Source organism: Aspergillus ambiguus, assembly GCF_047715705.1.
Source record: "Aspergillus ambiguus strain CBS 117.58 unplaced genomic scaffold BDV59scaffold_43, whole genome shotgun sequence".
NCBI classification, from domain to species: Eukaryota; Fungi; Ascomycota; class Eurotiomycetes; order Eurotiales; family Aspergillaceae; genus Aspergillus; species Aspergillus ambiguus.
Window position 1 is genome coordinate 12,007 of NW_027395556.1, and position 27,396 is coordinate 39,402.

At 55.5% G+C, this 27,396-nt stretch overlaps 11 protein-coding genes across 11 annotated transcripts; 6 read left to right on the forward strand and 5 right to left on the reverse strand.

The window, feature by feature from the left end:
• Positions 1-1,372: 1,372 nt before the first annotated feature.
• BDV59DRAFT_205304 (AAA domain-containing protein) lies at positions 1,373-6,151 on the forward strand (the record flags this gene model as incomplete). The annotated part of the gene is made up of 6 exons (XM_073694616.1): positions 1,373-1,489; positions 1,548-1,616; positions 1,673-1,720; positions 2,174-5,060; positions 5,779-5,853; positions 5,907-6,151. 6 exons carry the CDS (start codon positions 1,373-1,375, stop codon positions 6,149-6,151), a joined length of 3,441 nt encoding a protein of 1,146 aa, XP_073544075.1.
• Positions 6,152-6,502: 351 nt separating this feature from the next.
• On the forward strand, positions 6,503-8,581 carry BDV59DRAFT_118599 (cleavage polyadenylation factor subunit CLP1). The gene is made up of 3 exons (XM_073686751.1): positions 6,503-6,671; positions 6,759-7,512; positions 7,567-8,581. The coding sequence occupies exons 1-3, from the start codon at positions 6,534-6,536 to the stop codon at positions 8,340-8,342; spliced, it is 1,668 nt and encodes a 555-aa protein (XP_073544076.1). The 5' UTR covers positions 6,503-6,533; the 3' UTR covers positions 8,343-8,581.
• Position 8,582: 1 nt separating this feature from the next.
• Positions 8,583-9,834, forward strand: BDV59DRAFT_118607 (chitin deacetylase CDA4; the record flags this gene model as incomplete). The annotated part of the gene is made up of 2 exons (XM_073686752.1): positions 8,583-8,918; positions 8,981-9,834. The coding sequence occupies exon 2, from the start codon at positions 9,070-9,072 to the stop codon at positions 9,829-9,831; it is 762 nt and encodes a 253-aa protein (XP_073544077.1). The 5' UTR covers positions 8,583-8,918; positions 8,981-9,069.
• Positions 9,835-9,987: 153 nt separating this feature from the next.
• On the reverse strand, positions 9,988-11,605 carry BDV59DRAFT_205306 (C1 family peptidase; the record flags this gene model as incomplete). Its single annotated transcript, XM_073694617.1, has 3 exons — positions 9,988-10,422; positions 10,486-11,447; positions 11,500-11,605. 3 exons carry the CDS (start codon positions 11,603-11,605, stop codon positions 9,988-9,990), a joined length of 1,503 nt encoding a protein of 500 aa, XP_073544078.1.
• A 120-nt stretch (positions 11,606-11,725) lies between these two features.
• Positions 11,726-13,620, reverse strand: BDV59DRAFT_186625 (CCCH zinc finger protein). Its single transcript, XM_073691056.1, has 5 exons — positions 13,468-13,620; positions 12,850-13,410; positions 12,690-12,792; positions 12,583-12,635; positions 11,726-12,491 (listed from the first exon to the last, which is right to left on the reverse strand). Exons 1-5 carry the CDS (start codon positions 13,511-13,513, stop codon positions 11,908-11,910), a joined length of 1,347 nt encoding a protein of 448 aa, XP_073544079.1. The 5' UTR covers positions 13,514-13,620; the 3' UTR covers positions 11,726-11,907.
• A 112-nt stretch (positions 13,621-13,732) lies between these two features.
• Positions 13,733-15,229, reverse strand: BDV59DRAFT_186630 (transcription factor IIF subunit TFG2). Its single transcript, XM_073691057.1, has 4 exons — positions 14,871-15,229; positions 14,533-14,797; positions 14,284-14,480; positions 13,733-14,222 (listed from the first exon to the last, which is right to left on the reverse strand). The coding sequence occupies exons 1-4, from the start codon at positions 15,135-15,137 to the stop codon at positions 13,827-13,829; spliced, it is 1,125 nt and encodes a 374-aa protein (XP_073544080.1). The 5' UTR covers positions 15,138-15,229; the 3' UTR covers positions 13,733-13,826.
• A 447-nt stretch (positions 15,230-15,676) lies between these two features.
• Positions 15,677-17,156, forward strand: BDV59DRAFT_210375 (uncharacterized protein). Its single transcript, XM_073695588.1, has 2 exons — positions 15,677-16,940; positions 17,002-17,156. The coding sequence occupies exons 1-2, from the start codon at positions 15,726-15,728 to the stop codon at positions 17,026-17,028; spliced, it is 1,242 nt and encodes a 413-aa protein (XP_073544081.1). The 5' UTR covers positions 15,677-15,725; the 3' UTR covers positions 17,029-17,156.
• Positions 17,157-17,431: 275 nt separating this feature from the next.
• Positions 17,432-18,915, reverse strand: BDV59DRAFT_118636 (uncharacterized protein). The gene is made up of 3 exons (XM_073686753.1): positions 18,424-18,915; positions 18,306-18,376; positions 17,432-18,252 (listed from the first exon to the last, which is right to left on the reverse strand). Exons 1-3 carry the CDS (start codon positions 18,608-18,610, stop codon positions 17,452-17,454), a joined length of 1,059 nt encoding a protein of 352 aa, XP_073544082.1. The 5' UTR covers positions 18,611-18,915; the 3' UTR covers positions 17,432-17,451.
• Positions 18,916-20,654: 1,739 nt separating this feature from the next.
• Positions 20,655-23,158, forward strand: BDV59DRAFT_205311 (aldehyde dehydrogenase; the record flags this gene model as incomplete). Its single annotated transcript, XM_073694618.1, has 5 exons — positions 20,655-21,109; positions 21,186-21,579; positions 21,650-22,107; positions 22,179-22,303; positions 23,109-23,158. 5 exons carry the CDS (start codon positions 20,655-20,657, stop codon positions 23,156-23,158), a joined length of 1,482 nt encoding a protein of 493 aa, XP_073544083.1.
• A 205-nt stretch (positions 23,159-23,363) lies between these two features.
• Positions 23,364-25,773, forward strand: osm1 (putative fumarate reductase Osm1). The gene is made up of 5 exons (XM_073686754.1): positions 23,364-23,551; positions 23,613-23,681; positions 23,736-23,973; positions 24,023-25,467; positions 25,515-25,773. The coding sequence occupies exons 1-5, from the start codon at positions 23,512-23,514 to the stop codon at positions 25,610-25,612; spliced, it is 1,890 nt and encodes a 629-aa protein (XP_073544084.1). The 5' UTR covers positions 23,364-23,511; the 3' UTR covers positions 25,613-25,773.
• On the reverse strand, positions 25,770-27,093 carry BDV59DRAFT_118737 (uncharacterized protein). Its single transcript, XM_073686755.1, has one exon. The coding sequence runs from the start codon at positions 26,922-26,924 to the stop codon at positions 25,935-25,937; it is 990 nt and encodes a 329-aa protein (XP_073544085.1). The 5' UTR covers positions 26,925-27,093; the 3' UTR covers positions 25,770-25,934.
• Between the last annotated feature and the right edge of the window lie 303 nt (positions 27,094-27,396).

Genomic DNA, 27,396 nt, shown 5'->3' on the forward strand with positions numbered 1-27,396 from the left:
TTCAGTCACAGCTCCCCTGTCAATGTATTAATTGAACGAGAACCCTGATCCGGGATGAGTCTCAGGACAAACACACAGAATATATGTTATGTTATATTATTCCAGACTTAATATTCGAGTAAAAGAATGTATATGAGAGGTCAGAGTTCGGATTAATTCACAGAACTTTCAAGATAGACGATGGAGTACGGCGCTCGTTCGGACATGCGATCGGTACTTCCCATCATGTTGCAACTCACTATCAACAAGGCAATATGTGTAGTGAAGAGCGCATACAACTTAGGGAATAGTATTGGCCTGACAAATGCCAACGGCCGCAATTCAGATACTTTATGTCTCCACTGCAATCCAATCCCTGCTTGATGATGATACCAACAATCCTAGTTCCAATGAGCAGCGTGGAATGGACCTACCCTCATGTTGTAGAGACTATATTTTGCAACATCTCTGTGCCTCAGCAGGCGAAGTTGGAGACCATACCCAATTGCTTCCGTATTTGGAGGTCAAGAAAAGAATCTGTTGTTGTAAGCCTTATTTAAGCCTTATTTAAGCAATGACCGTATTGACATACAAAGCCCCATAGTTTTTCCCTTATTGAGTAATATTTAATAATAAGTTGCTGTTCAAACAGTCTTCTGCCTCTGCAACGGCTCATAATAGGCCTACAATGAGGAACAGAAGATATCATAGGACTGTGGTGAATCACCCTTCTGTTTTACTGTTCTCAAAGAGCGAATTGGTTCTGTGGGTTTCCAAATGAGTAACAGAAGATACCGTAAGACTGTAGTGAATCACCCTTTTGTTTCCCTTTTCTCAAAGAGTAGATAGGTTCCGTGGGTTTCCGTGGAGTGAATATTCCCACGATGGAGAGGGGGAGAGACTTTTCTTCTCTCCTTTTGTTTTGATCTTCTGTTTTCCCTTCTTCTCTCTCCCAGGTCCCTACATCTTCAGGCCTCAATTTCTGAGAACCTTCGAACTACCAGCCCTTCTCTACATCTCCCATCTCTCTGAATATCTTTCCCCTTCTCCACACCGAATCAAATCTCATCTTTGCATCTTTTCACCACACCTTACTCCAAGTTTCGCGTCTTGAGGATTTTCAGCATCTGAAAATCCGCCACGAGACACAAACCCAGGGAAAAAACCATAAAAAAAGACCCAGTTCTTCCTAGCCTCTCCGAAACTCTATCTCTATTGTCATATCCTCCTTCATACCCAACTCTCATATCCGCGCCTCTTGTGTTTTGGACAACCTCATATCTTTCGCGCTTTCGATCAAGTATCCTGCTCTCATTACGAACCAGGTAAGTATTCCACCGCCTTGGACAGTGGTGCATTCATCGTAATAACCCTCCAAGTCAGAAGTCAAAAAATGGCAGGCTCCGACGCGACTATCAACCCAGAGGCTCCCGAATTTGTCTGCCACGGCGGGAAGTCAGGTTGCATGGAAGTCCCCGAGGAAAACGTGTCCGTCGAAGATGCAGAACAGGTAAGCTATTCCAGATAATTTGCAGACTACACAGACAATCACTGATGTGATCCACTAGGGTGACAACGGCCAGAGCTTCGATGGGTCAAGGGCGAGTTCGGAAGACTGCAAACCGACCGTTAATGAGGTAAGGATTTGATGTTTCCAACGTTTTACAAGGACGAATTCTGATTGTAGGATTAGGACAAGTTAGACGATTTCTGGACACATGTTGGTGACAGCTCTTTCCCAGTAGGTCGCTCCAACGTTGTTTAGGCACAACTAAATTTGCCGATTCTGGGTATCCCCTAACTGATAATTCTTGGCTGTATACAGGAAGATATAAACGAAGCCCCTCGCATCGTGGAAGACAACAGAGATGAAACGCAGAACAATCTGATTGCATTGGCCTTGAATAACTCCACCGATGGGCGGTATTTCAAAGGCCCAAGAGAGAGGTGGATTCGGTTTCAACTTCCCGATGACGGATTTCTACCAGAGAAATCCAATTTCACATACGGGGACGCAGCAGTCTGCTTTCGAATTTCCGATCGAAGCATCGCGTCAAAGCTTTGTTTTCAAGTCTTCGTGACGGAGGCAAATTCAAAAGCCAATCATGAGTTACACCCGGACAATGTAGTTCATTCTGCTCGTCTGGATTTTACTTTACATACATATGGGCCAAGACAACCTCGTTGCGTCCAGAACTTTGTCTTCAAAACACATTTCCCCATCAAGCAAAGTGAAGGTGACGATGAAACTACAAATGTCGAGTACGAAGACCCGTGCTACATCGACATTGAGTTCACTACCACTGGTGGCGTGTCTCATGGACTGTTAGCCCCATGTGTTGGCGGGTTTGATGAACAATGCCAGAAGCTGTTTGCTCACCTGTACTCACTTACGCGTCACTGCTCTGAAGGGTTCCGAACGGTGAAGTTTCGTGTCGATGTTGCGCCCGAGCATGTTGATCATACAGATGGCCTCACTGACGCATTACAGGAGCTCGCTAACAGTCTTCCCCAGTCTCGTTCCTATCATCCGTATCGCTCCCACGGGCAAGACATCCGAATCATGTATGGACAGCAAAAGCCTCGAGCATTGGTTCAGCAAGCTTGGGGTTCGGATATGGTCAAGTTTCGTGCCGTATCTTATTTCGAGGATGTTGACGCCTATCTTGTCAAGATGGCGTACGGAGCTGTTCTGGAATGGAGACGGCCATATGAGCAGATAAGAAGGATCCAAGAAATTCCTTCAATGGTCACATTGCGGAAGCTCGGCCCCTCTATTGTTGCTAGCGTTTGTCTGGATCGGGACTTTTTGAAAGACGACATTGTACCCTATGAGATGCGGGGATCGGAAGTCATCCTACCTGAGTACACTGATGTCAAGTTGACTATTCGCATTCCCCAGAAGTCTGGTCCTCCAAGCGAATGGAATGCAAGTGGCTTCACCGTCACTGGATATCATGAGGACGCATCTCCAGAAGACATCCACATCGTCCTATACGGAGACCGTTTCGGGAAGTTGCTCAAAGACGCTGACACCACCGTTACCCACCCTGGGATGATCAAGTTCGACATCAATGAAGCACCAGTGAAGCGTCAGATCAATGCCCTGGTGAAACTCCACTCCAAAGAAAATGGTGTTGGTCGGTGGCTTGACCTCCTTCTCAATCAAGAATACAACGCATTGCCAAATGTAGACCTCCTACAGGGCATAGACGACAAAGTCATCAACTCTGCGTTGGGTCACCTGCTTAGCCTAAAGAATTGGAATGCCCAACAGAGAGCTGCATTTAGGTCCCTTCGCATGACGAAGGGAGGTTGTTCCATTCTAGAGGGATTCCCAGGGTGCGGCAAGACCTCTATCCTGGCCGCGACAGCGATCTTCCTCTACTACTGCGGCTTCAACATCCTTCTCACCGGTGCAAGTAACGCCGCTGTCGATGCTCTGGTCGATGAGCTTACCGCACTGGATCCTATCTCGTACGTGCGCATTCGGCGTGGAGAGGTCGAAAAAAGAGCCAGAAAGTCTGCCAATCCGCAGGAGCCTGGTGCAGTCGAGGAAGCGAACTCTGAACTCGAGAAACACATCGCACTGATCGGTCTCCTACAGACTCTTAAGTCGTCGTTATCCCGAAAAGCCGAAGGAAATCCCGAGTACAGTCTCTTGGCACATGTGAAGCGCAAGTGTATCGACGCAGTTGCCAAAGATGAACAATATCCGGTAAACGTTGCGCAAGGGGCACAGAAATCGGAGACCGAAATTCCGGACTACGAAGCCGACCCGAAGACGCATGATATCCGGAACGCCTATAAAGTGGTCGAAGAATATCTATCACAGCCAAAGACTCCACGCCCCGGTCCGTCTGCGTCGGAGGAGGAGAACAACAAATGGCTCATAGAGGAAAGTGCATTTAAGAAATGCTACGATAGCGTCGTTGAACTCGTGGTCCAAGAAGCATCCATCATAGCATGTACCAACAACCTGGCTGGTACCCCTGTCGTCAGAAGAAACTTCGGAGCAAACGGCAAAGAGATCCTTGTTATTGCAGACGAAGATGGACAAGCTCTGGAGCCAGATGTTATTATCCCTCTCGTGTCCCTGGATAGGTCGGACCTCGTTATAGGAACAATCAGAGGAGGCGACCGACAACAGCTTCCTCCCCTCGCAATTACTGCCAGCGAGGTGCCAGGATACAACGAATTTGGATACCAGATGGGGAGATCATTTTTTGACCGACTTCGTCGTGCTCGGTTCCCGGTCACAGTCGTCTCTCAACAGCACCGTATGCATCCACGCCTCAGCAAATTCCCATCAGAATTCACCTACTCTGGGAAAATGTCCAATGATCCCAGCGTGGGATCTATCTGTATCAGCGCTGAGTTCTCGAATGCTCTTCTAGATTGGATCAAGACTAAAGCACCAGGCGCCAAGTTTGAAAAAGGCATAGAACTTGTTGGAGTTAATGTCACAGACGGACAGACTCTGCGCAACGACAAGAACTATTCAAGATCCAACCCTGCCAATGTTCTTGTTGTTACCAGTCTCGTGGAGTTTCTTATCAGCCGTGGTGCACTAGAGGCAGTTACATGTGTCATTATCACCACATACTCTGAACAAAAGAAAGAGTACGTTGATAAGATGATGATGCTTTCTGAGAAACACGACATTGCCTGGGAAGAAATGGTCAGAGTCGCCACTGTCGATTCCATGCAAGGCCACGAAGCTGACGTTGTGATATTGGATTGGGTGATTGACTCAGGCACAAAGTCCGATCTAGGCTTTGCGTCAGACAATCGCCGTGCCAACGTCGCGCTTACAAGAGCACGCTCATGCCTAATTGTTGTGGCAAACGGAAGCATCATTGACAATGACCGTCTCAGTGCAGCGAAGCCCAGGGAGATGCACCCAGAGATTCTGGTTCATTGGAGATATCTACTCGATAATGATCTGATTGTGGATTCCCCTGCTGGTTTGATGACAAGCGATACCGACAATTCCAACGATCCCGATAACGCAAGCAACACTGTCGATTTTCCAGAAAATTCTGATACTTGGGGTGGTTCCAATGATGGTGAAGACGCCGGTGTGTGGTGATAGGCAAAGTTACTCGGTGACTTTGTCTCTCATTACTTCATGATGCTTTTTGAAAAGCCAAAAAAAAAAAAGTGAAAATCACACAAATTTGTCAAAAAAATAGTTAGGTCCCAACATCTTCAGGCCTTTCAACTGTATTGTCTTTGCTTCTGCTTCCTTCTTGTACCATTCTCAATTTTCGACCTCGTCAGTCCTTCCGTCCCCAACTCCATTCCATCTCTGGATGGAAGGACCGTTCTTGCCCTTTTGTCCTTTCTGCATCGCAGTTTCAATTCAGAAGGCAGCTTTCTACGGCCAGCTGGTCCACGAATACCAAACACCATCTTACCATCATCGCCTTCTTAATCGTACGACTGCATACACTCTATTTCCTCTTGCGATCGGATTAGCACCATCTCCCCTTACGACTGCTTCTACACCATATTTCTTAGGAAGCGCATTTTAATGCGAAACATGCCAGCCATTCCTCCACAACCAGCGATTCCCAACATTGCCATGCCATCAATGCCAGGATCAACCAGCACTGCAGCCGGACCCTGGTGGCCCCCGGCGGTAAACTACATAATTGCAGCTATTCTAACATGCGGATGCCTTGCTTTCCTTATCTTCTGGTGGTTCTTTCTTCGGAATCGGTAAGAACACAAATAATATGGCCACTGAGCCATATGTGTTAGGTACAGTTACTGACTTTGCTTACAGTATGCTAGTTGTTGATGTATCCATTAGCCGGCAAGCAGGTACATCCCATGAATTCATAGAACTGGCCGGCCTCGGATCTCTCGGTACGCTAGATCTCTCTAGTCTTTAATGCTCCATATACTGATGTGGACTATAGGCACCAGATCAGCGACCAACCTCGGTACTAACACAAAGCCGGACCACCATCCACTGCCGTCTGCGCTCATCCCGGCCATGATGGGGAGCATGAAGAACTGGCTGCGGCGGCTGCACGGGTCGTCGCCGCCGTCGTCGCCGGACGGGGGGGACCGAGACAATCCGCTCTCGGGACCCCAACAGACAACAGCGGGAAGCCATGCTGAAGAGAATATGACTCCAAGTGCACAGAATGAGGGCCGTTAGAGCTTGGACGGGTTTTATCCACGCATGATTTCCTTATTGTTATTGAGTTTCGCCTTGTTGCGCCCTCTACACAGGTATCTTCTGCGACTCAGTTCAATGCCAACGACCTTACCTCCTGCGCAAAGACGTTGTCACATAACTCGATCAACTAGTTATTTCCTGTTCAGTTCTGCTTAGTTAGAAATATTATCATTCTTCATACTGTCTTACTAGGTTGAAGAAGTATAAAAATTGAATGAAATGATAGAACTGGAACATAAACCTGGAGGCAGTCGCTGACCGCCTGGAAGCATGACGGCAGAATGGATGCAAACAAAGCAAAATCCGGGTTGAGCTTCACATCGCGATCACCTTCATTTTACGATTCATTTCCAGCAAGGCCATGTCGCTTCCAGGTTTAGACCTCACCCAGCCGTCCGCAGAGAGGGAGTTTGCTCCCGCCCCGCCGTCACAGATCAACCTGTCGGCGGGCTCGGAGTGGAGATTTGAGGTAGCCTTTGGAACAACCGTGCGGGTAAAGGTGCGTCCTCAATCAGATACCTAGACTGTCATTTATCTTTATCTGCAGGGAGCGAAATTGACTGACTAACTCCAATATTTATTCTAGCTCCTGTCCGGCACCGCAGAACTCTTCGGAACCGAACTCGCGCCTTCGCAAACCTACACATTCTGCGGCACCAAGTCCGCTATCTACACCTGGCATGGATGCGAACTCGAGGTCAGCGCTGGGGACGCAGTCTCTGCTCTTGAAGCGTCAGGGATGAACGGTGCGACGACACAAGGGTACGGGGCGGGTGGCTGTCAGAGCGAGTACACCGCGGAGGAGACACCCATGGTGGAATACGCGAACGTACATTTCGCCCTGGAGTCGATGCGCCAGGAGGCGAAGGCGACAGGGAAGGACGGTCCGCGCGTGCTGATTCTCGGTCCCGAAGATGCCGGCAAGACTAGTCTGTCAAAGATCCTGACAGCTTATGCGACGAAGGTCGGGCGCCAGCCCATCGTCGTCAATCTGGATCCCGCCGAGGGCATGCTGAGTGTGCCGGGCACGATGACGGCTACGGCCTTCCGTACGATGATGGATATTGAGGAAGGGTGGGGGAGCAGTCCCATGTCCGGGCCTAGTGCTGTGCCCGTCAAGCTGCCCTTGGTGTATTTCTACCCGATGCAGAGCCCGCTAGAGGCGGATGGATCTGTCTATCGCTCGATTGTGTCGAGGCTGGCATTGTCGGTTATGGGGCGTATGGCTGAGGATGAGGATTCGAGGGAGACGGGTATTATCGTGGATACCCCTGGGATACTGAGCCAGAGTAAGGCTGGGAGTTTCGAGATGATCAACCATATTGTTACAGAGTTTTCGAGTAAGCCTTCCTTTTCGGAGTTGATATTTCATGACAACGCTAACCTGGGCAAAGTAACGACAATACTCGTGATTGGCTCAGAGCGACTGTACAGCACGATGATGAAGAACTACGACAACAAACCGACGTCCAGCGCGTCGGCTGTCGCGTCGGACGAGCGTATCTCCGTCGTGAAGCTGTCCAAGTCGGGTGGATGTGTCGACCGGGATGCAGCTTTCATGAAGGGCGTTCGCGAGTCCCAGATCCGGACATATTTCTTTGGCAATCCGATCCCATCGACTGCGTCCGCGGCTCTCTCGCTGTCTGCGTCGTCGACAACGAACGTAACTTTATCCCCGCATGCCCAGCAACTTGACTTCAACTCGCTCGGACTATACAACTACAACATCACGTCGACCGACGAGGACGAAGACGAATATGACCCGGCACAGTTTGGTGCCAGCGACTCATTCCTCCCTGGTGGAGCTAACGACGCAGAGCTGGGCGCCTCACACCAGGACGAGAACCCGTCCGCGACGCCACTACCCGGCATCGTTTCGTCGATCGAAAATGCCGCCCCATCGGGCGCTTCGAATGTGCCTTTAAAGAAAGTCCTGCCACCGGCACCGGCTGCTCTCGCAAACTCCCTCCTTGCTATCACACACGTGCCGCCGACAGCAAGCCCGTCTGAGATCCGGGACTCTAGTATCATGGGGTTCTTGTATGTGGCAGATGTGGATAGCGAAAAGGGCAAGATCCGCGTGTTGGCTCCTGTGGGAGGACGCGTACCTCCGCGGGCGATCGTCTGGGGGAAGAAATGGCCCGGCGAGGTGGTGGGATTAGTAGGATAGTGCGGGTTGTGTCTACGATGACGATAGCATGGTTTCTTGGAGTTGCCGGGTGATATGGCTCAATTACCAGTCTTTTTGTTCTCATTCCAAAGTAGAGACATCAACGAGCATGTCCCGCTTGTTCTCCACTTGTCAGCCCTAAGGCTGGCTGTGCTGTATGCCCGTGGAGATGCGTCCTTGGCATTCAGCCTTGGGTCAGGATATAAGCTGATACTGTACCGTCAGAAGAAGTAGACAGTTAAATCTTCTAGTCTTGAATTGCCTGGTGTTGTAGGTGTTGCTTGCAATCAGGGCTTGTCCGGTCACCTGACAGCCATCATATCAACCTCCTCGTCCATCTTCCCTCTCACGTTCGACATGGGCTGGTTCCACGCCCTCTTTCCCTGCATGAGCCCCCCGTCTGAAGAATCCCGACGAGAGAAAAAGGTCAGTCGAAGGCGCAGTCGACAAGTTCGCGCCAGGGAACAAGAGCTGCGGCACAGACGGGGTCGGCGTGAAGGAGACGGCCGCTGGTTCACCAGGGGCGGCGGTCTGGCTTTCGTTTGAATCCGCCAAAGAAACAGACTTGTATCCTGGGTGAGTCCGAAAGAAGCACCAAGAAGACATCAACGTTGACACTGTACCGCGGAAGGCTCAAGATCCACGTCTCCACGTCTCCACCGGATCTCCTGGCCTCAACCTCCTCTCCGACAACGACGCCGGCATCCCTCCGTACACCACCACGACCATGCTCCTCCCACGGCGAAAGCTCAAACGTCTCTTCATCATGCTCCTCCCCTTCCTCCTCACCCTCACCCTCCTGACCCCCATCTACTTCATCTACAAGCCGCCCGCCCTCCTGATCCGCTACTTCCAGCACCACTGGCCCGACACCCTCTGGCACGTCCCGCTGCCCTCCTCCAAGAAAATCGTCGCCCTGACCATCGACGATGCTCCCTCCCCCTACACCGCCGACATTTTGAACGCCCTGCGCGAGAACGATGCTACCGCCACCTTCTTCCTGATCGGCTCGCAGACTCCGGGCCGCGAGGAGACCCTGCACACCCTGATCCGGCACCACAACGAGCTGGCCAACCACGCCATGCACGACGAGCCGTCGCGCAGTCTGTCCGACCAGGAGCTCTCGTCGCAGCTCACGCAGGTGCAGGATCGCATCCGCGCCGCATACGCGGCGGTCGACGGCGCGCGCGAGCCCCCGACGCGATACTTCCGCCCCGGATCTGGGTTCTTCAGTGAGCGCATGCGCGCCTTGGTGCAGAAGCTGGGCTTCCGCATTGTATTGGGCAGTGTATACCCGCATGATGCACAGGTCTCGTGGCCGTGGGTCAATGCCCGCCATATCCTGAGTATGGTCCGCCCCGGTAGCATCATCATCTGTCACGATCGGAGGTCGTGGACGGCGCCGATGCTGCGCACCGTGTTGCCCGAGCTGAAGAGACGGGGTTATAAGGTTGTTACGGTGACGGAGCTCCTCAAGGGGGCGTCTTAGCTTGGTTTAATTTGGGTTATATATATGCATTTGGTGTTCATCTCGGCTGGCGCCCCGGGTCTACGTATATAGGTTGGGTGGTTAGAAGCGACTGTTAAAGTGAATTCGCAAAATTGGACAATGGCCAATTACATAGGAAACGCCATGTCTATACCATCATGCAAGCACCCCCATCGGATCCCACCGGGGCAACACCGTCGGCTCCTGGCTCAGGATATCGCGCACCTCCTTGGAGACGAACCGCGGATCGACCACGACCTGGAAAGTGAACTCGTCCATCCAGCGATCCGTCATGACAAACCAGCCCTTGTCGCCGACCTGGTCGCCCCATGAATTCTGCACCCGCCACCGCACCGGCTTGCCCTCCTCGACATGCACGGCCGTCAGCACCATCGCATGCGTCATGGCCGTCTCGCCGCTGCTCAGTCGCTCCGCCTTGCTCATCCCCAGCGTGACGTTGAACCCCAGCTCCAGATCCCACAGCTCCGCATCCATGACCCCCAGCGCGGAGTCGGAGAATTTGCCAACATCGCAACCAAAGAACACCGGATACCCCGCGCGGAGCATGGAAATGGCCGCCGTTTTGATAGTCTAATCCGTTAGTTAGCCTTCTGAACAACGCAATGCAGGATACAAGCACCGCCGTTAACCCACCTTCATATCGACGTTCACATACGTAATCGGCTGGCCCTCGACCACATTGCCCAGCCGATCGACCGTCATCAATCGCCCAAACCCATTCCGCGGATCGTTCACCAGACTAATCATGCTGGTGGGATCGACCTCCCCCCGGCGCGTCGCCGCCATGGCAAACGCCTTCTCCGCGAAGCCGCGCGGCGTGTCGACGACGCGTCTGGCCCGCCCACTGCCCGCATCAACACACTCCCACACGAACTCTTCGTCCGGACGCGGCGGTGGACCCAGCATCAGCGTGATCAGCGCATGGATCTCCCGCAGCGCGGCGTCTTTCTCGCGCGCCACCACGGCGGCCGCCGTTGCGCCCTGCTTGTCGCGGACGAGCCGCCGCAGCCGCAGCGCCTGCTCGCGCAGCTTCGCCGTGACGAGCCAGTCCATCTTCGCCGAGGCCTGGGCGTTGACCCGGTCCGGATACAGGGCGTGCGGGACGAGTCCGTATTTCCGGACGATGTTGGCGAGCATGTCCCACTGGCCGCCGTCGGTGACTGGGTCTTGGAGGAGGGTCTGGACGAGGCGGCTGGAGAGGTCGAGCGAGGCAGTGGCGACGATCTGCTCGAGGAAGTAGTTCGCCTTCTCGATCTTGTCCCAGTAGAACAGGTAGGCTTGGCTCAGCTCGAAGTCCGCCAAGTGGTAGCGGTTCATGAGCGGGATGCGGAAGATGTTGGTGGCAGCGAAGAGCCAGCAGCGGCCGGAGGAGCGCTGGTTCGTGATCGGGCTGCCTTCTAGGGGGATCTTGGTGTTGAAGATCTGCGTGTCGGTGCGGAGCGTGCGTTGGCTCTGGAGGAGGGTCGTGTACGGGGTTGTCGCGAGGGTGGTGATTGCGAGGCGATTCTTGGGGTCTTGCAGGAGGCTCTCTTCCCAGTCGCGGAGCTGGGATGGAGAGATGGTTGTTGTGGGCGCTGATGCGCTGTATGGAGGTGCTGGAGTGGGTTAGTGTGGTGGGCTGTATAGATACGGGATGGGGTACTGTACGGGCTTCATCCTCGGCGTCGTCCCTTGCGGGCATGAGCTGACGCAGGGACGATGCCGCCGCCGGGAGCTTTTCTGAGGGCGCTGGAGTCGAGTACCGGATGCCCATGGTGGTGATGCAGGAGGTTGGAGACGAGAAGATGCGGGGAAGATACGAAGGGATGATAAGCAGGGGTTATATACCGCCATGTCTCGTGACACGGCGACATTCCTCAAGTCAACGCCAATAGCTTCATTCTCTATTCCCGGTCTTAAGAAACAAAAAGTCTCCTCCAACATGCTGTGGGTATCGATATCTTCACGGACAGTAGTTAAAAAAAAGTAAAGCCAAAGCTGAATGTCCCCCGGTTAATGATATCTTCTTCCAAGCCTCCTTACGAAGTCTTGTGGGTTAGTAGACACATATACAGACTAGAATCGGATGAAGTCCTGCTGCTGGGCGAGCTCGTTACTACCAGCTGCACTCGCCGCGCCGATGAGCTCCGGCTCATCGTCTTCCAGCGCATCCGAATCGACATCATCCGAGTCGATCTCGTCGTACTCCTCCTCACTGGAGGCATCCGACATGTCATCGTCCTCGTTACTGTTGTCGCCGCCTGGCCGATTAGCGGCATTTTTGTGGATCTGGCTGGCCCGGTCCACGTGTGGCAATCTGCAGCGCTTCTTGTTGCAGACGCCGGTGTTGGCATAGTCGGGGCACTCATGGGTGTGCCGCTCATCACACTCGGCGCCCTTCTCGCAGTAACCCAGGAGCGCAAATCGTCGGCACACCGGCGCGCCGGGCGTGCCCCGGATGTGGGCGTAGCGACACTCGGGGTTCGAGCAGCGCCCGCGCAGAAAATGCATACAAGTGGGGGATCTGTGGGGCGAAGGTTCATGGGAGAGATCGCAACTTATACCTGCGTTGCATTTACCAGTCTGAAGGAAGTCTTTGCAGATGGCCACCTTGTTGGGGTCGTGGGTGTAGGGACACGTCGGGCCTTTGTAGCAGGTACCTGGGACAAGTGTCAGTAGTATGAACCAAACTCAGTCCCGCCAAAAACAATAAAACAAAGCTTCTGCGCAGCCGGAGGGAAGTGTCGGTACCCGTCGTAGTAAATCGTCGGCAAAGCTCGTCCTTCTTGACCGGAGCATGTTTCCTGTCATACACTGTGAGCTTTCACGTCCTGCGTGGGGGGAACACCGACGGTCACCTTTTCGAAGTCACGGCGCCCAGACGATGGAGATTCCCGTTCTTGCTCCGCACAAACGTTACACCCGCCACTGTCACCCGCTTCGGCGTGTTATTCGGATCCCCTATGACCGGTAAGCCCGTCCGCCTGGCCGCACAAGGAACACCAGTGGAAGCCGCACCAGACACGCGAATCAACTTGCTGCCCCCACGGGACACCCGGAAGGGGATATCGTTGAGGAAGACCTGATACTCCGCCGAGGGCTCCACCGTTGCCGACGGAGGGAACTGGCGGCCGGCGCCCTGCGCGTATCGCAGCACCTTGTCCTGCTCGACCCGCGCCCTCTTCCGCGCCTTGACCTTGCGGCTCTCCTCCATGGCCTTGGCCCGCGCCTGCGCCTCCTTGTCGTAGATCGCCGAGTTGATCAGCTGCATGTGGCGGTCGCGTTTGGCGACCCATCCATTCGGCGTGACGGAGCGACCGCTCTCGCCGTCGGTTTCGGTGATCTGTCCGGCGCCCGTAGCCGGCGGCGTCGTGCCCGGCGATGTCCCTGACGCGGTCGCGTTGTTGAGAATGAGCGTGCGGTGGCGATGGGGAGCAGCTCCTCGGCCGCCTCGCGCGTACGGTCGTCCGCGATACGGCGCCCATCCGCGCCCGCGTGACGGCCCATGACGAGCTACATGTTCACTCCCAGACGGGGTCTGCGACTGGGGTGTTTGGTTCTTGTGACGGTTGATCTGGCCTACGCGAGGTTAGCTGCGTCTGGACCGCGTGGGAAGCTGCTCTGGTCCGCGCTTACCAGCTAACTGGCTGATCTTGGCCATTAAATCCTGGTCCTCTGTCATTCTAGGATGTTGGTCGAATGGGTATCTGAAAAGAGAAGGGTTGGACACAGTTAGTAAGTCTCGCAGAGAGACACGGCTGTGTTTACGGTGAGGAGGAAGTGGTGGAGAGATGAATGACGACGGATCGAATGTTGATGCGGCGGGATTTCATCATCGGTGGCGCGTCACGTGACTTTCTACCGCCGCGCTTGAGCTACAGCCAGGTCGGCGATGGAAATGTAGGAAACCGTACAATGTATTTGATAGCTATAGACTAGTCCAACCGCTTGTATTGTATCCAACCCAAGGTAACGCCAGAACCGTGTATGCGAGATTAGACCACATTCTCAAACTGCCCTTCGTCATTATCAGTCATCATCCCCGACGGGGTGGCATCCTCCTCGGAGCCCTCGTCGAAGTTGTAGTCCATGCCGGGAGGAAGCTCCTCCTTTGCGTCGCCGTACGCTAGCGCGTTCTGATAGTTACTCTCCCGGGCTTCGGGTTTGAGCTCCCACGTCATGGCAAAGTCACCGGACTTGACCAGATGCGCCACCATCTCCAGTGTCTGTTTGAGATACGCTTCAGGTTGTCGCAGCCGCGCCCGGAGCGTCTTAAAAGGCCAGTATTTGTATTCGCGGAAGCACTGGTAGATAAGATCCAGGAGCTCGTTCTGCGGCATACGGGTGGTCTTGTTCTCCTGGGGCTTGAGCTTCGCGGGTCTCGTCGCTTGCTGGAGGATGTCAGCCTACGGACAAACGGTTGAAAGGAGAGGACGACCAGACGATACGCACCACAAATGAGCTCTTTTCTCCTGGGAGGGCGTTTCTGGGCTGGAGGAGCTTGCCCGGAACTTTGTCGATGAAGACCGTCTCCCGCTTTGGCTTCAGCGCCTCCAGCGCCTTCTTCTCCGACAGTCTTTGGAATTCTTCATTTTCGACGGGGAGACAGTTGAACTCCTCACCGACACTCCCCACAAGAGCCGTTTGTTCTGGGTCAGGTAAGCAGGGGCCAGGAGGCTAGGAAAGCGGAGGGATACATACTGGGAACGGTCTTCCGCACATACGGCTCCCACTTCTTCCGGCGCTCCTTTTTGCGCGCATCGCGCTTCATGGATTCATAGAGCGCCGAACGCGCCTCGCCGAAAACCACCATCCGGTTTTCGTGCCCCGGGACGTCCTTTTCCGTGAAGACATATGTGTTCTGCGTGGAGTGGGATATGTTCTCATTGTTGATGGTTTGGCGCTGGAGGAGGTAGTCCTTCGGGAGGTCCTGGTTGTCTTCTCGTTCGTTGAGTCGCAAGCTGACCTAGTGTGGGTTAGCATGATCTGGTGCCAGATGCAAGCAACCATTGAGGAGATGGACGAGAATCACAGCATACCCGCTTTATATCATTTGGAGGGCCCTCAATGCGAATCGTTCCAATCTGAATCTCTTCATCGTCGTCCAGTTTGGACCAGTATTCCCACAACGACCGCGGAAGTCGCGAAAGCCACACATTCTGGCCGGCACTAGAGAAGTCCAGGTCTCCGGCATCTTCGTAGAGGTCTTCATCGTCGATATCGGCGAGTACTGTATCTTTGTCGTCGGGGTCCGTTTTGATGTACGGCGTGGCGGCATCCGGATCCTGCTTGACCTGGGGGACCATGGTGTAGACAGCGAATATACAGCGGGAAATGGGAAACCTCCCAGAGAAGAGTCACCACAAGGAGGGAGGAGATGGCGATGGTCGAGAGAAGGAAGTGACGTGATGAGAGGAGGAAGACCGCGCGGAAGAGGGAAGGCGGTGGGACATGGAATCACGTGACTCCATCGTCAAGTAGATCTACGAGCACAGCACGAAAGAACATGTAAGAGGATATCTAGGTGGATATAGGGGTAGATCCCCTAGGGTATACCTAGGTATACACTCTGCATGTAGACACCTTGTACTGTTGGCTCGTTATGTACCAGAGTAATCGAATTGAATGATCTCTGGCACTGGTCCAGCAACCACTGTTCCACTTAAGACGACGTGTATAAATACTTTAAAGTAATCAATAACCTGATCGAATATGATAATTCAAACTATATATCATAATATGCAACGTACTATACTCGTAGCTGTCTGGTCATGTGTGCAGACAAGTTGCGGCTTATCGATAAGCACATCGTCATCCAACTTCAACTTCACCTTCATCTCCGCATCTCCATCTCCCATGGCATACACCCTTCCTCCTCCCTCCCCCCAATAAAAATGGCGTCTCAGAAAATCACCGCCGCCCTCGCGGACATTGAGGCCTCCTCCAATCCCCAAAACAAACTCCAGCGGTACGACCAGCTCCTCTCTGAGCTCGTCTCGACCAGCGCCGCCGACCACCTCGCCCAGGACCTCATCTTCTACCTCGACTCCGTGCTGAACGAAGACATCAGCATTGTCTCCGCCCGTCCCATCCTCGACTCCTTCATCGGCGTGCTGCGCAAACTCCCGCCTGACACCCAGATCACCGTCGGCCAGCACGCCGTCACGCTCCTGCAGTCCCGCTCGACCTCGGTCGAGGAGCAAGACGCCCAGCTCCGCGAGCTCCTCGCCGACGCATACGAGTCCCAGGAGGAGTACATCGCGGCGGCGCGCGCCCTGCAGGGCATCCACATCGACAGCTCGCAGCGGCTGGTGTCGGACGCGGCCAAGGTGCGCCTCTGGATCCGCATCGTGCGCCTGTACCTCGAGGAGGACGACACGACCAGCGCTGAGGCCTTCCTCAACCGCATCAAGAACCTCCCCAGCCAGATCGACGACCACGAGCTCAAGCTGCACTTCCGCCTCTCGCAGGCCCGCATCCTCGACGCCCGCCGCCGCTTCCTCGACGCCTCCCAGGAGTACTTCACCGTCAGCCTGGCCGCCGGCGTCGACGACGCCGACCGGCTGCAGGCCCTCGCCGCCGCCATCCGCTGCGCCGTCCTCGGGCCCGCCGGCCCCCAGCGCTCCCGCATCCTCGCGACCCTCTACAAGGACGACCGCGCCACCTCCGTCGACGAGTTCGCCATCCTCGAGAAGATGTTCCTCGACCGTCTGCTCACCCCGGCTGAGGTCGCCGCCTTCGCCGAGCGCCTCGCCCCCCACCAGCTCGCCGTCACCGCCGACGGCTCCACCGTCCTCGACAAGGCCGTCGTCGAGCATAACCTCGTCGCCGCCAGCAAGCTCTACGAAAACATCACCACCGACGCCCTGGCCGCCATCCTCGGCCTGCATCCCAGCCCCGACCTGTCCGCCGCCGAGAAGGCCGAGGCCTACGCCGCCCGCATGGTCGAGCAGGGGCGTCTCGCCGGCACCATCGACCAGATCGACGGCGTCATCGTCTTCGCCGCGACCACCCCCGCCAGCCGCCATATCCGCCAGTGGGACGCCGGCGTGCAAGGGCTCGCGGAGGACGTGGAGCGCGTCGCGACGAGCATTACGGATGCTTTCCCGGTACGTTAGCTTCTCTTTGTCGTTCTTCCCGGTGTGCAGGCTGACGAGTGCGCGTGTGTAGGAGTTTGCGGCGCAGACGGTCCGGTGATCGCTACGGGCATGAATTATGAACTAGATAGATAGCATGATACGAATTGACTAATGAAATGTTCGGCTTGGTATTAGTGATGGTGGTTCTCTAGTTCTATGCTATTGCTCTAACGCGGGGAAATGCACGCTAATCGCGACACAACGGTAGTGTAGATGCAATGAGAATTTATCGAGCGAGAGGTCGAAAAGCGTAGGTAGCTTTCGGGGCGCCGGCGAGCGCCCCGCGCTGTGCGGCCTGCGCCGCGAGCGGTTGTGACTGTCGCCCGCGGACGGAGGATAGCATGTCGAGGCATGCCCGGGTCCGACTCGGCGAGGGAGATGCATTTCAGCAGTCGCCCAAGATCGCCGGGGAGGCGGGGAACGGCCGTGGAGGCTCGTTAAGGGGAGAAACAGATCAGGATGATGGAGAGGGGTAAACGCCTCAAGTGTGCGACTTGATGGAGGCCGCATCCTGCTGGATCTGGATGTCGGTGCGCACGGTGATGTCCATGGGACCCAGGTGGGTGTTGGCGCCGGGCGAGACGGGCAAGGTGGTGCTCTCGCTGGTGGCGCGGGAGATGCCCTCCTCCATCTTGAAGTACTCGGAGGCCGGGGACTTGGGGCTGGACATGCCGAAGTGGGAGGTGCTGAGGTCGGTGTTGATGTAGTAGGGGTTCTTGGTGTAGCGGCGGGCGCTGGCGAGCTTGAGCCGGGGGAAGAGGCCGCGGATGATGGGCAGACAGGCGCAGATGAGACCGATGGAGGGCTCGACGTGCGTCCAGAGCGTGGCCTGGTAGACGGTGTAGGTCGTGTCGGCCGGGTTGATCCAGAAGAGCACGACGATGCGGTAGATACTGGCGAAGCAGACGAAGGCACCCAGGGCGAACACGCCGTTCAGCGCCAGCTTGTCCTGCCAGGCGCGCTGCAGCCCCCAGATCATGGGCACGGGCAGCGCCAGGATGACAAAGTCCATGACCACGTTGAAGGCCTGGTTCACGATGAAGAACGTGTTCTGATTGAAGCAGTGGCCTTCGATGCTCTTGTCCCAGTAGGCTTTCAGTGGCCGGCACTGCAGCGCGCAGGCCAGGAAGATGGCCGCGCCCCAGAGCCCGATCAGCGTGTTGAGGCCAAAGGTCACCCACTGGAAGGGCTTCATGGTGAAGAGCCGGCGGTAGAAGCAGATGATGGAGATCTTGATGGCGGGACAGAGCACAAAATAGGTGAACTGGTTTGCCAGGAAGATCTACCCGCTATTAGAGGGGTCTTGCAGGGGACATGAGGGTGCTCTGCTCGTACCTTGGAGAAGTTCATCAGAGTGTTGACGTCCAGCTCTTTCATGTGGGCTCCGTTGCCTCCGATGGTGACCCCTGCGTTGGTTAGAGCTGGTCAGAGCGGTGGGACTCAGTAGACTCACATAATACAAGCTCAATCTCCATGGCAAGCAGCAGGACCATGGCCACAAAGCATAGATAGTCGTCCATGCCGAAGGGGACTCGTCGTTTCAGTCGAGCCCACGCGCGAAGGATGGTGGCAATAAAGGAGACGCCAACCAGGACGGTGACAATGGCGATAATCTCGCCTCCTCTGGAAGTAAGGACCATTTTGAAGGAACGACAGGTGTGTATGGGTGTAGATAAGGAAGGGCAATGTCGAATAAATGTTATATACAAGCGAGAGTTGTGGGTGTGGCGTTAGAATAAAATCTCCCCACAGCCATAGGAGTAAACAAAGATAAGATATTAGGAAAGGATGGGATGGAATGAAAGCTCCAGCTAGAGTAGCAGACCACTGCTACAACTGGGGAGGAGGTCGTACGCACTCACTGGAGGAAGATGGGAATCTTGGAGAAAGGAGAAGACCCAGAGGGCTTGTCACAATATGTAGTACTACCTACCACATGGCTACGTCCCTTTCTCCGACGGTGACCAATGGAGCAAACGGCACATGCGGATGGGTCTCTGGTCCAACGGAGCAATCAACCTGCGGATATGGGGTTCGAACTTCCCATGGCGAGCTGCGAGTAGGGCACGGCTGGCCGACCAGGTCCATGGACCACGTACGATCGCCAGTGGGGATTCCCATCAAAGTTCAAACAATGACATAAGACCAAGCCTTCGCACGATCTGATTTGGAAGCGCAAGGCGACGCTAAGATAAAAAAAAATGCGCACCTCGTGGCAAGGACGGCCCCAGTCGACCAGGGACGATCCTGATGGTGCGAACTCTCACGGTGATAGACAGACTATTGGTATTAGTTTGGCGAGGAGTCTGCAGTCAAGACTGGCATTCTTGCTGCTTCAATATCTTGGGAACTCTCCCAGCTGCCAGGGAACCGGAATTACGGGATGTAACCTGCCGTCGTCGAGCCATGGGTCAACAATCCGGTAGACTTCCAATTAACCTCAAACTTGAAGACTTCCCGGTCTGCCTGCTATTCTGGGAGAACTCTCCAGTATGATACAATGACTTTTCGGCTGATGGCTGTGATTTGCTCAGGGTCAGCTTTTGAGCCTACGGCGGCTCCGTACGCACATAGTACGCTTCGCTGGCGAACGCGATTCGCATCCAAACAGGAAATGCCAAAGAATGGAACCGAAGCACGAGCAACCATCGGCTCTCCTTCTGCCGTGCTCTCCCCTCCTTTCCAGCACGCGAAGACTCGGGATCTGCAGCAGGATCAATAGTGGCTCGGTATATCAGCGAGCAACCCCTTTCCCTTCAGGTACCCCTGCAGCTGTGGTGACCCCATGTGGCCAGCCGTAAGCGAACAGGATCTCAGCATTGGAGACAGAAGATGGGGACTATGTCTGCAACTCTTTCCCTCTTGCTCAGCCGTGCTTGCTGTCATGGATCGGAGGGAGGGGTATGATTTGTGCATCCAGACATGCTGCTCTCCACCGATAGCCCGGGTGGAGCCGATTATTGATAATCAGCACTTGGCGGTCTGAACAGATGAACTTCTCGTTGGATATCGGGTCTATATTGGCCCCAGTTCATCCATCAGCGCGGCTAGAGCCAAAAAAAAAATCATGCCAATGCCCCTCCGGGACTGGGCTATTGGAGGGGAGAACCATGGAAGAAGCAGACAGATCGACGAGTGAGATACTGGAAAGGTTAAGAGTTTAACATGCTAGGGATGAACACAACCAAACGGATTACCTCTTGTCAGACACTCCCAAGGTTCGTGATTGACGCTGCCAAAGGGCTCGGGTGTCGATAGTTTCTCTCCTGGTCTGGTTGACATCTGGTAGTAAATATCGGCCTCAGGGGTACGCAGGACGCAGTAAACTGTTCATATCTATGCAGCAGCCCCTTTTGCACCGACGGACTTATGCAGGTACCCCCTCCTTTATGCAGGTCTTAGCTTTCCAATAGTCTGTTTGATGTAACTGCTGAGGGGCTCGGAGTGGATATTTGGCTCAGCATCTTATCATTCTATCCTCGCACGCGTAGTGGGGGTTGGAGAAGATTTCATACCAACTGGGATAAAAGTTAACTTAGTCTTAGAATTGTATTATTAAGTGAGCCACCAAATTACAGATTCCTCACATCGTAGTCTAGTCCTCCTGCGTCGTCATCGTTTCCGTACACAGTATACTACGGAGTACTCTACACCGTACAATCCCCCCCCCAATACACACCCAGCATGGCTGCTCGCCCCGAAGTTATTCCCCTCATTATCGACGGCAAGGAGGAAGTGCCTGGCCCGACCTTTGATGTCATCAGTCCCTATACCAACGAGCGCTGCTGGGCCACTGCCGCCGCCACTCCGCAGGATGCCATCCGCGCCGTCGAGGCTGCCGACGCCGCATTCCCCGCCTGGTCACAGACCAAACCCACCGTCCGTCGCGACATCCTCCTGAAAGCCGCCGACATCCTCGAGAGCCGCCTGGAGCAGAATGCCGAGTTCATGCGCACCGAGATGGGGGCCGACGTCGGGGCGTCGCAGGGCTTCATCGTGCCGCTGGGCATCCGCATGCTGCGCGACATCGCCGGCCGCATCACCTCCATCTGCGGGAGTGTCCCCGTCGTCGAGGAGGAGGGCCAGAGCGCCATTGTCTACAAGGAGCCGATGGGAGTGATTCTGGGCCTGGTGCCGTGGTACGTTACCCCTTGTGTTCTTTTCGTCCTGGGTTGCTTTTAGCTTTTAGCTTTTACTTATGCATGCTACCCGCAGGAACGCCCCCTACGTCTTCGGCGTCCGTTCCGCCGCCTGCGCCCTCGCCGCCGGTAACACCACCATCCTCAAGTCCTCCGAGCTCTCGCCCTGCTCGTACTGGGCGCTTGCCCGCGCCTTTGCCGATGCCGGCCTCCCCGCCGGCTGTCTCAACCTGATCTCGTGTCCGCCGAAGGACGCCCCGGCCGTCGTCAATGCCATGATCGAGCACGAGGCCGTCCGCAAGGTTAACTTCACAGGCAGCACGGCCGTGGGGCGCCAGATCGCGCGCACCTGCGGGCAGAATCTCAAGCCGTGCTTGATGGAGCTGGGCGGGAAGAACAGCTCGATTGTGTGTGCGGACGCGAACCTCGAGACGGCCGTCAAGGCCGTGCTCGGAGGCGCGTATCTCAACGTACGTCTCCTTACCTGCTTTCGGGTGTTATAGTCGTGGATTTGTGTGGGGCATACTGACGAACGGATAGTCTGGCCAGATCTGCATGGCCACCGACCGGATCTTGGTCCACGCTGACATTGCGCCCCGGTTCATGGAGGCGCTCAAGGCCGCGCTCAGCACCAACGCCGACCCGGCGTCTCCGCCGCCGACTTTGGTCAGTGCTGCGTCCAAGACGCGGGTGGAGGGTATCATCTCCGATGCGTTGGCGGCAGGTGCGCATGTTATCCACGGACCGGCGGGGGAGACGGCAGCGACGACGGCTAAGGGCGAGGGGGTGCGCATGGCGCCGGTGCTGCTGGGAGGCATCAAGGAGAACATGAAGGTGTGGCAGGAGGAGGCGTTTGCGTCGCTGGCGGCGTGCATGGTGGTGAGCAGCGACGAGGAGGCGATCCGCATTGCGAACAGCAGTGGGTATGGACTGTCGGCGGCGGTGTTTACGGAGGATTTGCGGAAGGGGCTGGCGATGGCGAAGAAGATTCAATCTGGGTAAGTGACCCTCTGTCTGGGCTATCGGCCGAGTGGGATAGAGTGAGCTGATCATCCGGGTACTTGTTTAGGGCCGTCCACATCAACAGCATGACGATCCACGACGAGCCGGTGCTCCCGCATGGTGGCGTGAAGAACAGTGGGTGGGGACGGTTTAATACGGCGCAGGGGCTGGAGGAGTTCCTGGTGACGAAGAGTGTGACTTGGATGGACTGATGAGGGATGACGGCGCATGATGGGTTCGGTTCGGTATATTGTATATAGCATAGAGTTGGCTGTCGGGATCGGTCCGCAGCGCCTCGGGTGGAAATAGACCGAGCCCAGCGGCATCTCGGTATCAGTTGAATAGACACATGTTCTGTATGTGATTGTTTGGTAGATGGTTGTAGGATGTAGAAGATGTAGTAGATGAGAGATTGTGTGAAAGAAAATGGGAGAGAGTGTGTGTGAGTGAGTGAGTGAGTGAGAGAGAGAAACGAAGTTGATCGAGTAAACAGGTCGGCTATTGACTTGCTGGAAACGGACGGCGGATGATGATGTCAGCTCGGAATTAGATGTCCCGATTGTGATTGGTGGATGTGCACGTGACCATTTACCGGTATTTCCACATACAGGACAGGTAATTATTTGTATCTATAGGAGGTAGTAGGTCCTAGGTAAGATCTAGAATATAGCTATACATAGTAGAGATAGTAGGTAGTAGATATTTGTCGCCGGAAACAGCTGATAGAAAGCTGATAGAATAGTCCCACACATACTACCCTGGTGCAGGGGGTCAACAACCTCAGGCATCGCTACTCGGTCCGAGGTACTTGCTGAAAAGGGACAGGCAGACAGGGATTATGTACAGTACCTTACTACGACAGGTACTGAAAAAGTATGTATGGCGGTCGGAATATACGATCTCCATCAGTGTTCCGTCGACCTGCTGGACGATTCCGAACGGAATTGGGTCGACTGGGCGAATCTGGGGTAAACCTCCCACTGACCAAGCTCCATAGAGAACGTTGGTAAACTCCCCTGGGGTCATTTCGAAATCACGCTGCCCTGATTTGTCCTCCGGCATGTGAAATCGACGACCTGCCACTGGCAGATGACCGTCGAGCATGTGAAGAGGGCGTCTGGAGAGGGCATGATGTCAAACGCTGAAGTCCCATGGACAAACCAGAGGCCGTGCAATCAGGGGTTACTAAGGGCGCCCATTAGGTAAGCGGTACCATACGGGTAACTGCCTCGGCCGAAAAAGCCCCCATCGGCTTCTGAGAGGAGGAGTCGCTCTTTCCCTCCCCCGGATCTCGCATGCTTTAAGATCTCCTTTCTCTTCTCTCTCCCTCTCTCTTCCTCCTCTCTCCACTCATCTCCTGTTGCTCTCTCTCTTCAACCTCACCCCTCTACATCTTCATCATGGCTACGCCTCCCCGCGTCATCGTCGTCGGTGGTGGATGTACGTGATCTACCCTCCCCCAGATTTCCCCGCGTTTGCTGACCATTGCCTCTCCTCTCAGTGTCCGGTCTCAGTGCCGCCCACACCGTCTATCTCAACGGTGGAAACGTCCTCGTCCTCGATAAACAAGGTAATTTTTCCATCTCTCCCTCCTTTGAAACCGGCCCCTGGCTAACCCCTACAGCTTTCTTCGGTGGCAACTCCACCAAGGCCACCTCCGGTATCAACGGTGCCCTCACTCGCACCCAGGTCGACCTCGGCATCCAAGACAGCGTCAAGACCTTCTACGAAGATACCCTCAAGTCCGCTCGTGACAAGGCTCGTCCCGAGCTCATCAAGGTCCTGACCTACAAGTCCGCCGCCGCCGTCGAATGGCTGCAGGATGTCTTCAACCTCGACCTCACTCTCGTCTCCCGTCTGGGGTAAGTCTGTCAAGCGCAAACTCATGTCCTCCCCACTAACCCCCGCTAGTGGTCACTCCCAGCCCCGCACACACCGTGGTCATGATGCGAAGTTCCCCGGTATGGCCATCACCTATGCCTTGATGCAGCGCTTGGAAGAGCTCGCCGAGGCCGAGCCCCACCGCGTGCAGATCGTGAAGAAGGCCCGTGTCACCTCCATCAACAAGACCGGTAACCATGTCACCGGTGTCACCTACGAACGCGACGGTCAGTCCGAGTCCGCCGATGGTGTCGTCGTCCTCGCCACCGGTGGTTACGCCGCCGATTTTGGCAACGGCTCCCTCCTCCAGCAGCACCGTCCCGACACCTTCGGTCTGTCCAGCACCAACGGTACCCACGCCACCGGTGACGGTCAGAAGATGCTCATGGAGATCGGTGCCAACGGCATCGACATGGACAAGGTCCAGGTCCACCCCACCGGTCTCGTCGACCCCAAGGACCCCACCGCCAAGTTCAAGTTCCTGGCCGCCGAGGCCCTCCGTGGTGAGGGTGGTCTCCTCCTCAACTCCGACGGTCAGCGCTTCTCCGATGAGCTGGGCCACCGTGACTACGTCTCCGGCCAGATGTGGAAGGAGAAGGAGAAGGGCAAGTGGCCCATCCGTCTCGTGCTCAACAGCAAGGCCTCCAATGTCCTCGACTTCCACACCCGCCACTACTCTGGCCGTGGTCTCATGCGCAAGATGACCGGCAAGGAGCTCGCCAAGGAGATCGGCTGCGGCGAGGCCGCCCTCCAGAAGACCTTCGACGACTACAACCTCATCGCCGAGGGCAAGAAGAAGGACCCCTGGAACAAGCGTTTCTTCCACAACATGCCCTTCAACGTGGACGACACCTTCCACGTCGCCCTCATGGAGCCTGTCCTCCACTTCACCATGGGTGGTATCGAGATCAACGAGCACGCCCAGGTCCTCAACTCCGAGAAGAAGCCCTTCGAGGGTCTCTACGCCTGCGGTGAATTGGCTGGTGGTGTCCACGGTGCCAACCGTCTGGGTGGTTCATCGCTGCTGGGCTGCGTTGTCTACGGTCGCGTGGCCGGTGACAGCGCCAGCCAGCACCTCTTCCAGAACCTGATCTCCGGTGGAGCCTCCGCCGCCCAGCAGCGTTTGGGTCAGATCTCCCTGCACATCGACCCCGCCACGCCCGGCAAGATCTCCGTCGAGTGGAACGGCGCCGCGGCTGGCGCCAGCGGCCCTCAGGTTGCCGCGGCTCCTCCCACCGCTGCCGCTGCCGCTGCCGCTGCTCCCGCCGCCCCAGCTGCCTCGGCCCCCAAGGCCCCTAAGAAGTTCGAGATCCCCGAGACCGAGTACTCGATGGAGGAGGTCGCCAAGCACAACAAAAAGGACGATCTGTGGATCGTCGTCAAGGGAGTGGTCCTGGATGTGACCAACTGGCTGGACGAGCACCCTGGCGGTGCCAACGCCCTGTTCAACTTCATGGGTCGTGATGCTACGGAAGGTATGTTTCATCCTCCGATTGGAGAAATGTCTACTAACGCGGCGCAGAGTTCGAGATGCTTCACGATGACGAGGTCATCCCCAAGTACGCCGGCCACATTGTCATCGGCCGCGTCAAGGGCCAGACACCCACCCTAGAGATCTAGATTGTGCAATAGACGGGCCGTTCGGGAAGAGAAAATCAGCCGTTTGCTTTGAGACATACCCTTATTTTCATTTGTGATTTATTGCTATTATGACGGGCGAGACCCTTAGCATCCATTGTCATGTAAGATACTCAAATTGAGTTAGTTAGTATCAACTGGTGTTTCGGTTCATTCTTGGTCGGTCCGACCTCGGCCCAGAGGATTGCACGTGCTTTCCCATTATAATATACATTCTACCCAAGGTATTCGTAGGTCCTATGTTACTCCGTCCATACCTCCGTAATACCTTGCCTCTGCTCCATTCTACGTAGATACTCGTAAATCACCCCTGCATATGCTTCAGAACCATCCTCAGCCGCCGCACCGCTGGCCCCTCCGCGCCGCCGTCCGGCCCCCGCGTCCCCTCGTCCATCTCCTTCCGCGCCGCCTCCAACGTCGGCCGCAGATATCCCCACACCTCGTCGTGGTAGCGCTCCTCGACCGCGACCCAGTCGGCCGCCCCGGGCAGTCCAGCAATCACGGCGTCACGGAGGGCAGTGGCGTCGGACGCGGGGGTCGCCGCGCTGTCGAGGATGGAGTCGATGTCCGGGACGAGGCTGAGTGAGGTGAGACGGGGCGGTGGATCGCGGCGGAAGGACGCGAGCGTTTGGAGCTCGGCTGCGGTGAGGGTCTCCGAGAGGTCGGTTTCGGGGGGGTCGACCTCGCCGGGGAATTCGGGGGAGAAGGTCGGCGAGTTGAGGAGGGTGACGACTTCGGCGCCGTCGTTGGGGGCCGGGGTGCTTATTTGTAGTGGTGGTGGTGGTGTTGTTGTTGCGCGCTGCTTCCCTTTGCCTTTGGCTGTTGGTGGGGTAGGGTTTGCGACTGGGACTGGGGTTGGGTCGGTGAGGTCGATCGGGGTGTGTTCGAACTCGGAGGGGGTTAGGGCTGGAAGGGTGAGGGTGTCTGGGTGGTGTGTGTTGGAGCGGAAGGAGGGGCCTGGGGTGGTGGTAGAGGAGGAGGCATGGGCTGCGGACGAAGAGGAGGAGGTTTCGTGGGTGTATTGCTGGGCGGCGGAGAGGGCGGAGGATGCCCCGCTGCGACTGGCTTTGGCGGTGTTGGTGTTACCGTTGGTGTTGGCGGGGAGGAGGTGTGTGTCGGCGGAGGAGCTGGAGAGGGCGTTCCGGGCGAGACCTGCGGCGGAGGATTGGATGCGACTGGTGAGGGAGGGTGGTGGTTGTTGTTGAGGTGGTGATGATGGTGGATTGCGGGGAGGGTTGGCGGGATTGGAGCGGTCTTTGTCAGTCTCTCGCTTGGGCCGGACAGGGTCGGACATGGTGAGGAGGATATAGTAGCTGGGGAGTTGTGACGAGGAGGTTGAAGATGGTGTAGTAGGCTGGAGGTGGAAACTGGGTGGATAGTTGTTCGGGCTAAAGGATGGTGATCGGGAGGGTTAGGAGCATGTGATAGGGGAGTATCGTGGTGCATATGTATCCGGGAGATATCCCTAGGGAGGGTACCTAGGTAGGTGCACGGGTGTAGGTAGTCGTGGGTTATATACTTCCTGGTAGGTAGTATCTTAAGAAGTACTAGGCATGTTCGGTCTACCGAGGATGAGAGTATCCATATCGTGATATATACTGGTGTCTGATCAGACTGAACAATTCATCTTTCGCTTGTTAGGATATACCTTGGATCTTACAATTGACGGAATATAGATTGTAGATATAACACTTTCAGTATTATACCAAAGGAGCATCATCCTAGTACTCCGTACGATATGGTGCAAATGTTGATGTCACTGTCCA

Coding starts and splice junctions, on each gene's coding strand:
- BDV59DRAFT_118599 (XM_073686751.1), top strand. CDS start 6,534: ATGTCGCTTCCAGGTTTAGACCTCACCCAGCCGTCCGCAGAGAGGGAG. Junction 6,672..6,758: donor GAACAACCGTGCGGGTAAAG/GTGCGTCCTCAA, acceptor TATTTATTCTAG/CTCCTGTCCGGCACCGCAGA. Junction 7,513..7,566: donor TATTGTTACAGAGTTTTCGA/GTAAGCCTTCCT, acceptor ACCTGGGCAAAG/TAACGACAATACTCGTGATT.
- BDV59DRAFT_186625 (XM_073691056.1), bottom strand. CDS start 13,513: ATGACAGAGGACCAGGATTTAATGGCCAAGATCAGCCAGTTAGCTG. Junction 12,793..12,849: donor CAAGTTGATTCGCGTGTCTG/GTGCGGCTTCCA, acceptor TACCGGTCATAG/GGGATCCGAATAACACGCCG. Junction 12,636..12,689: donor GGCGCCGTGACTTCGAAAAG/GTGACCGTCGGT, acceptor AGTGTATGACAG/GAAACATGCTCCGGTCAAGA.
- BDV59DRAFT_186630 (XM_073691057.1), bottom strand. CDS start 15,137: ATGGTCCCCCAGGTCAAGCAGGATCCGGATGCCGCCACGCCGTACATC. Junction 14,798..14,870: donor CTCCAAATGATATAAAGCGG/GTATGCTGTGAT, acceptor AACCCACACTAG/GTCAGCTTGCGACTCAACGA. Junction 14,481..14,532: donor TGTGCGGAAGACCGTTCCCA/GTATGTATCCCT, acceptor TACCTGACCCAG/AACAAACGGCTCTTGTGGGG.
- BDV59DRAFT_210375 (XM_073695588.1), top strand. CDS start 15,726: ATGGCGTCTCAGAAAATCACCGCCGCCCTCGCGGACATTGAGGCCTCC. Junction 16,941..17,001: donor GCATTACGGATGCTTTCCCG/GTACGTTAGCTT, acceptor GCGCGTGTGTAG/GAGTTTGCGGCGCAGACGGT.
- BDV59DRAFT_118636 (XM_073686753.1), bottom strand. CDS start 18,610: ATGGTCCTTACTTCCAGAGGAGGCGAGATTATCGCCATTGTCACCGTC. Junction 18,377..18,423: donor GGAGATTGAGCTTGTATTAT/GTGAGTCTACTG, acceptor TAACCAACGCAG/GGGTCACCATCGGAGGCAAC. Junction 18,253..18,305: donor CTCTGATGAACTTCTCCAAG/GTACGAGCAGAG, acceptor AATAGCGGGTAG/ATCTTCCTGGCAAACCAGTT.
- osm1 (XM_073686754.1), top strand. CDS start 23,512: ATGGCTACGCCTCCCCGCGTCATCGTCGTCGGTGGTGGAT. Junction 23,974..24,022: donor ACTCTCGTCTCCCGTCTGGG/GTAAGTCTGTCA, acceptor AACCCCCGCTAG/TGGTCACTCCCAGCCCCGCA. Junction 25,468..25,514: donor GGGTCGTGATGCTACGGAAG/GTATGTTTCATC, acceptor AACGCGGCGCAG/AGTTCGAGATGCTTCACGAT.
- BDV59DRAFT_118737 (XM_073686755.1), bottom strand. CDS start 26,924: ATGTCCGACCCTGTCCGGCCCAAGCGAGAGACTGACAAAGACCGCTCC.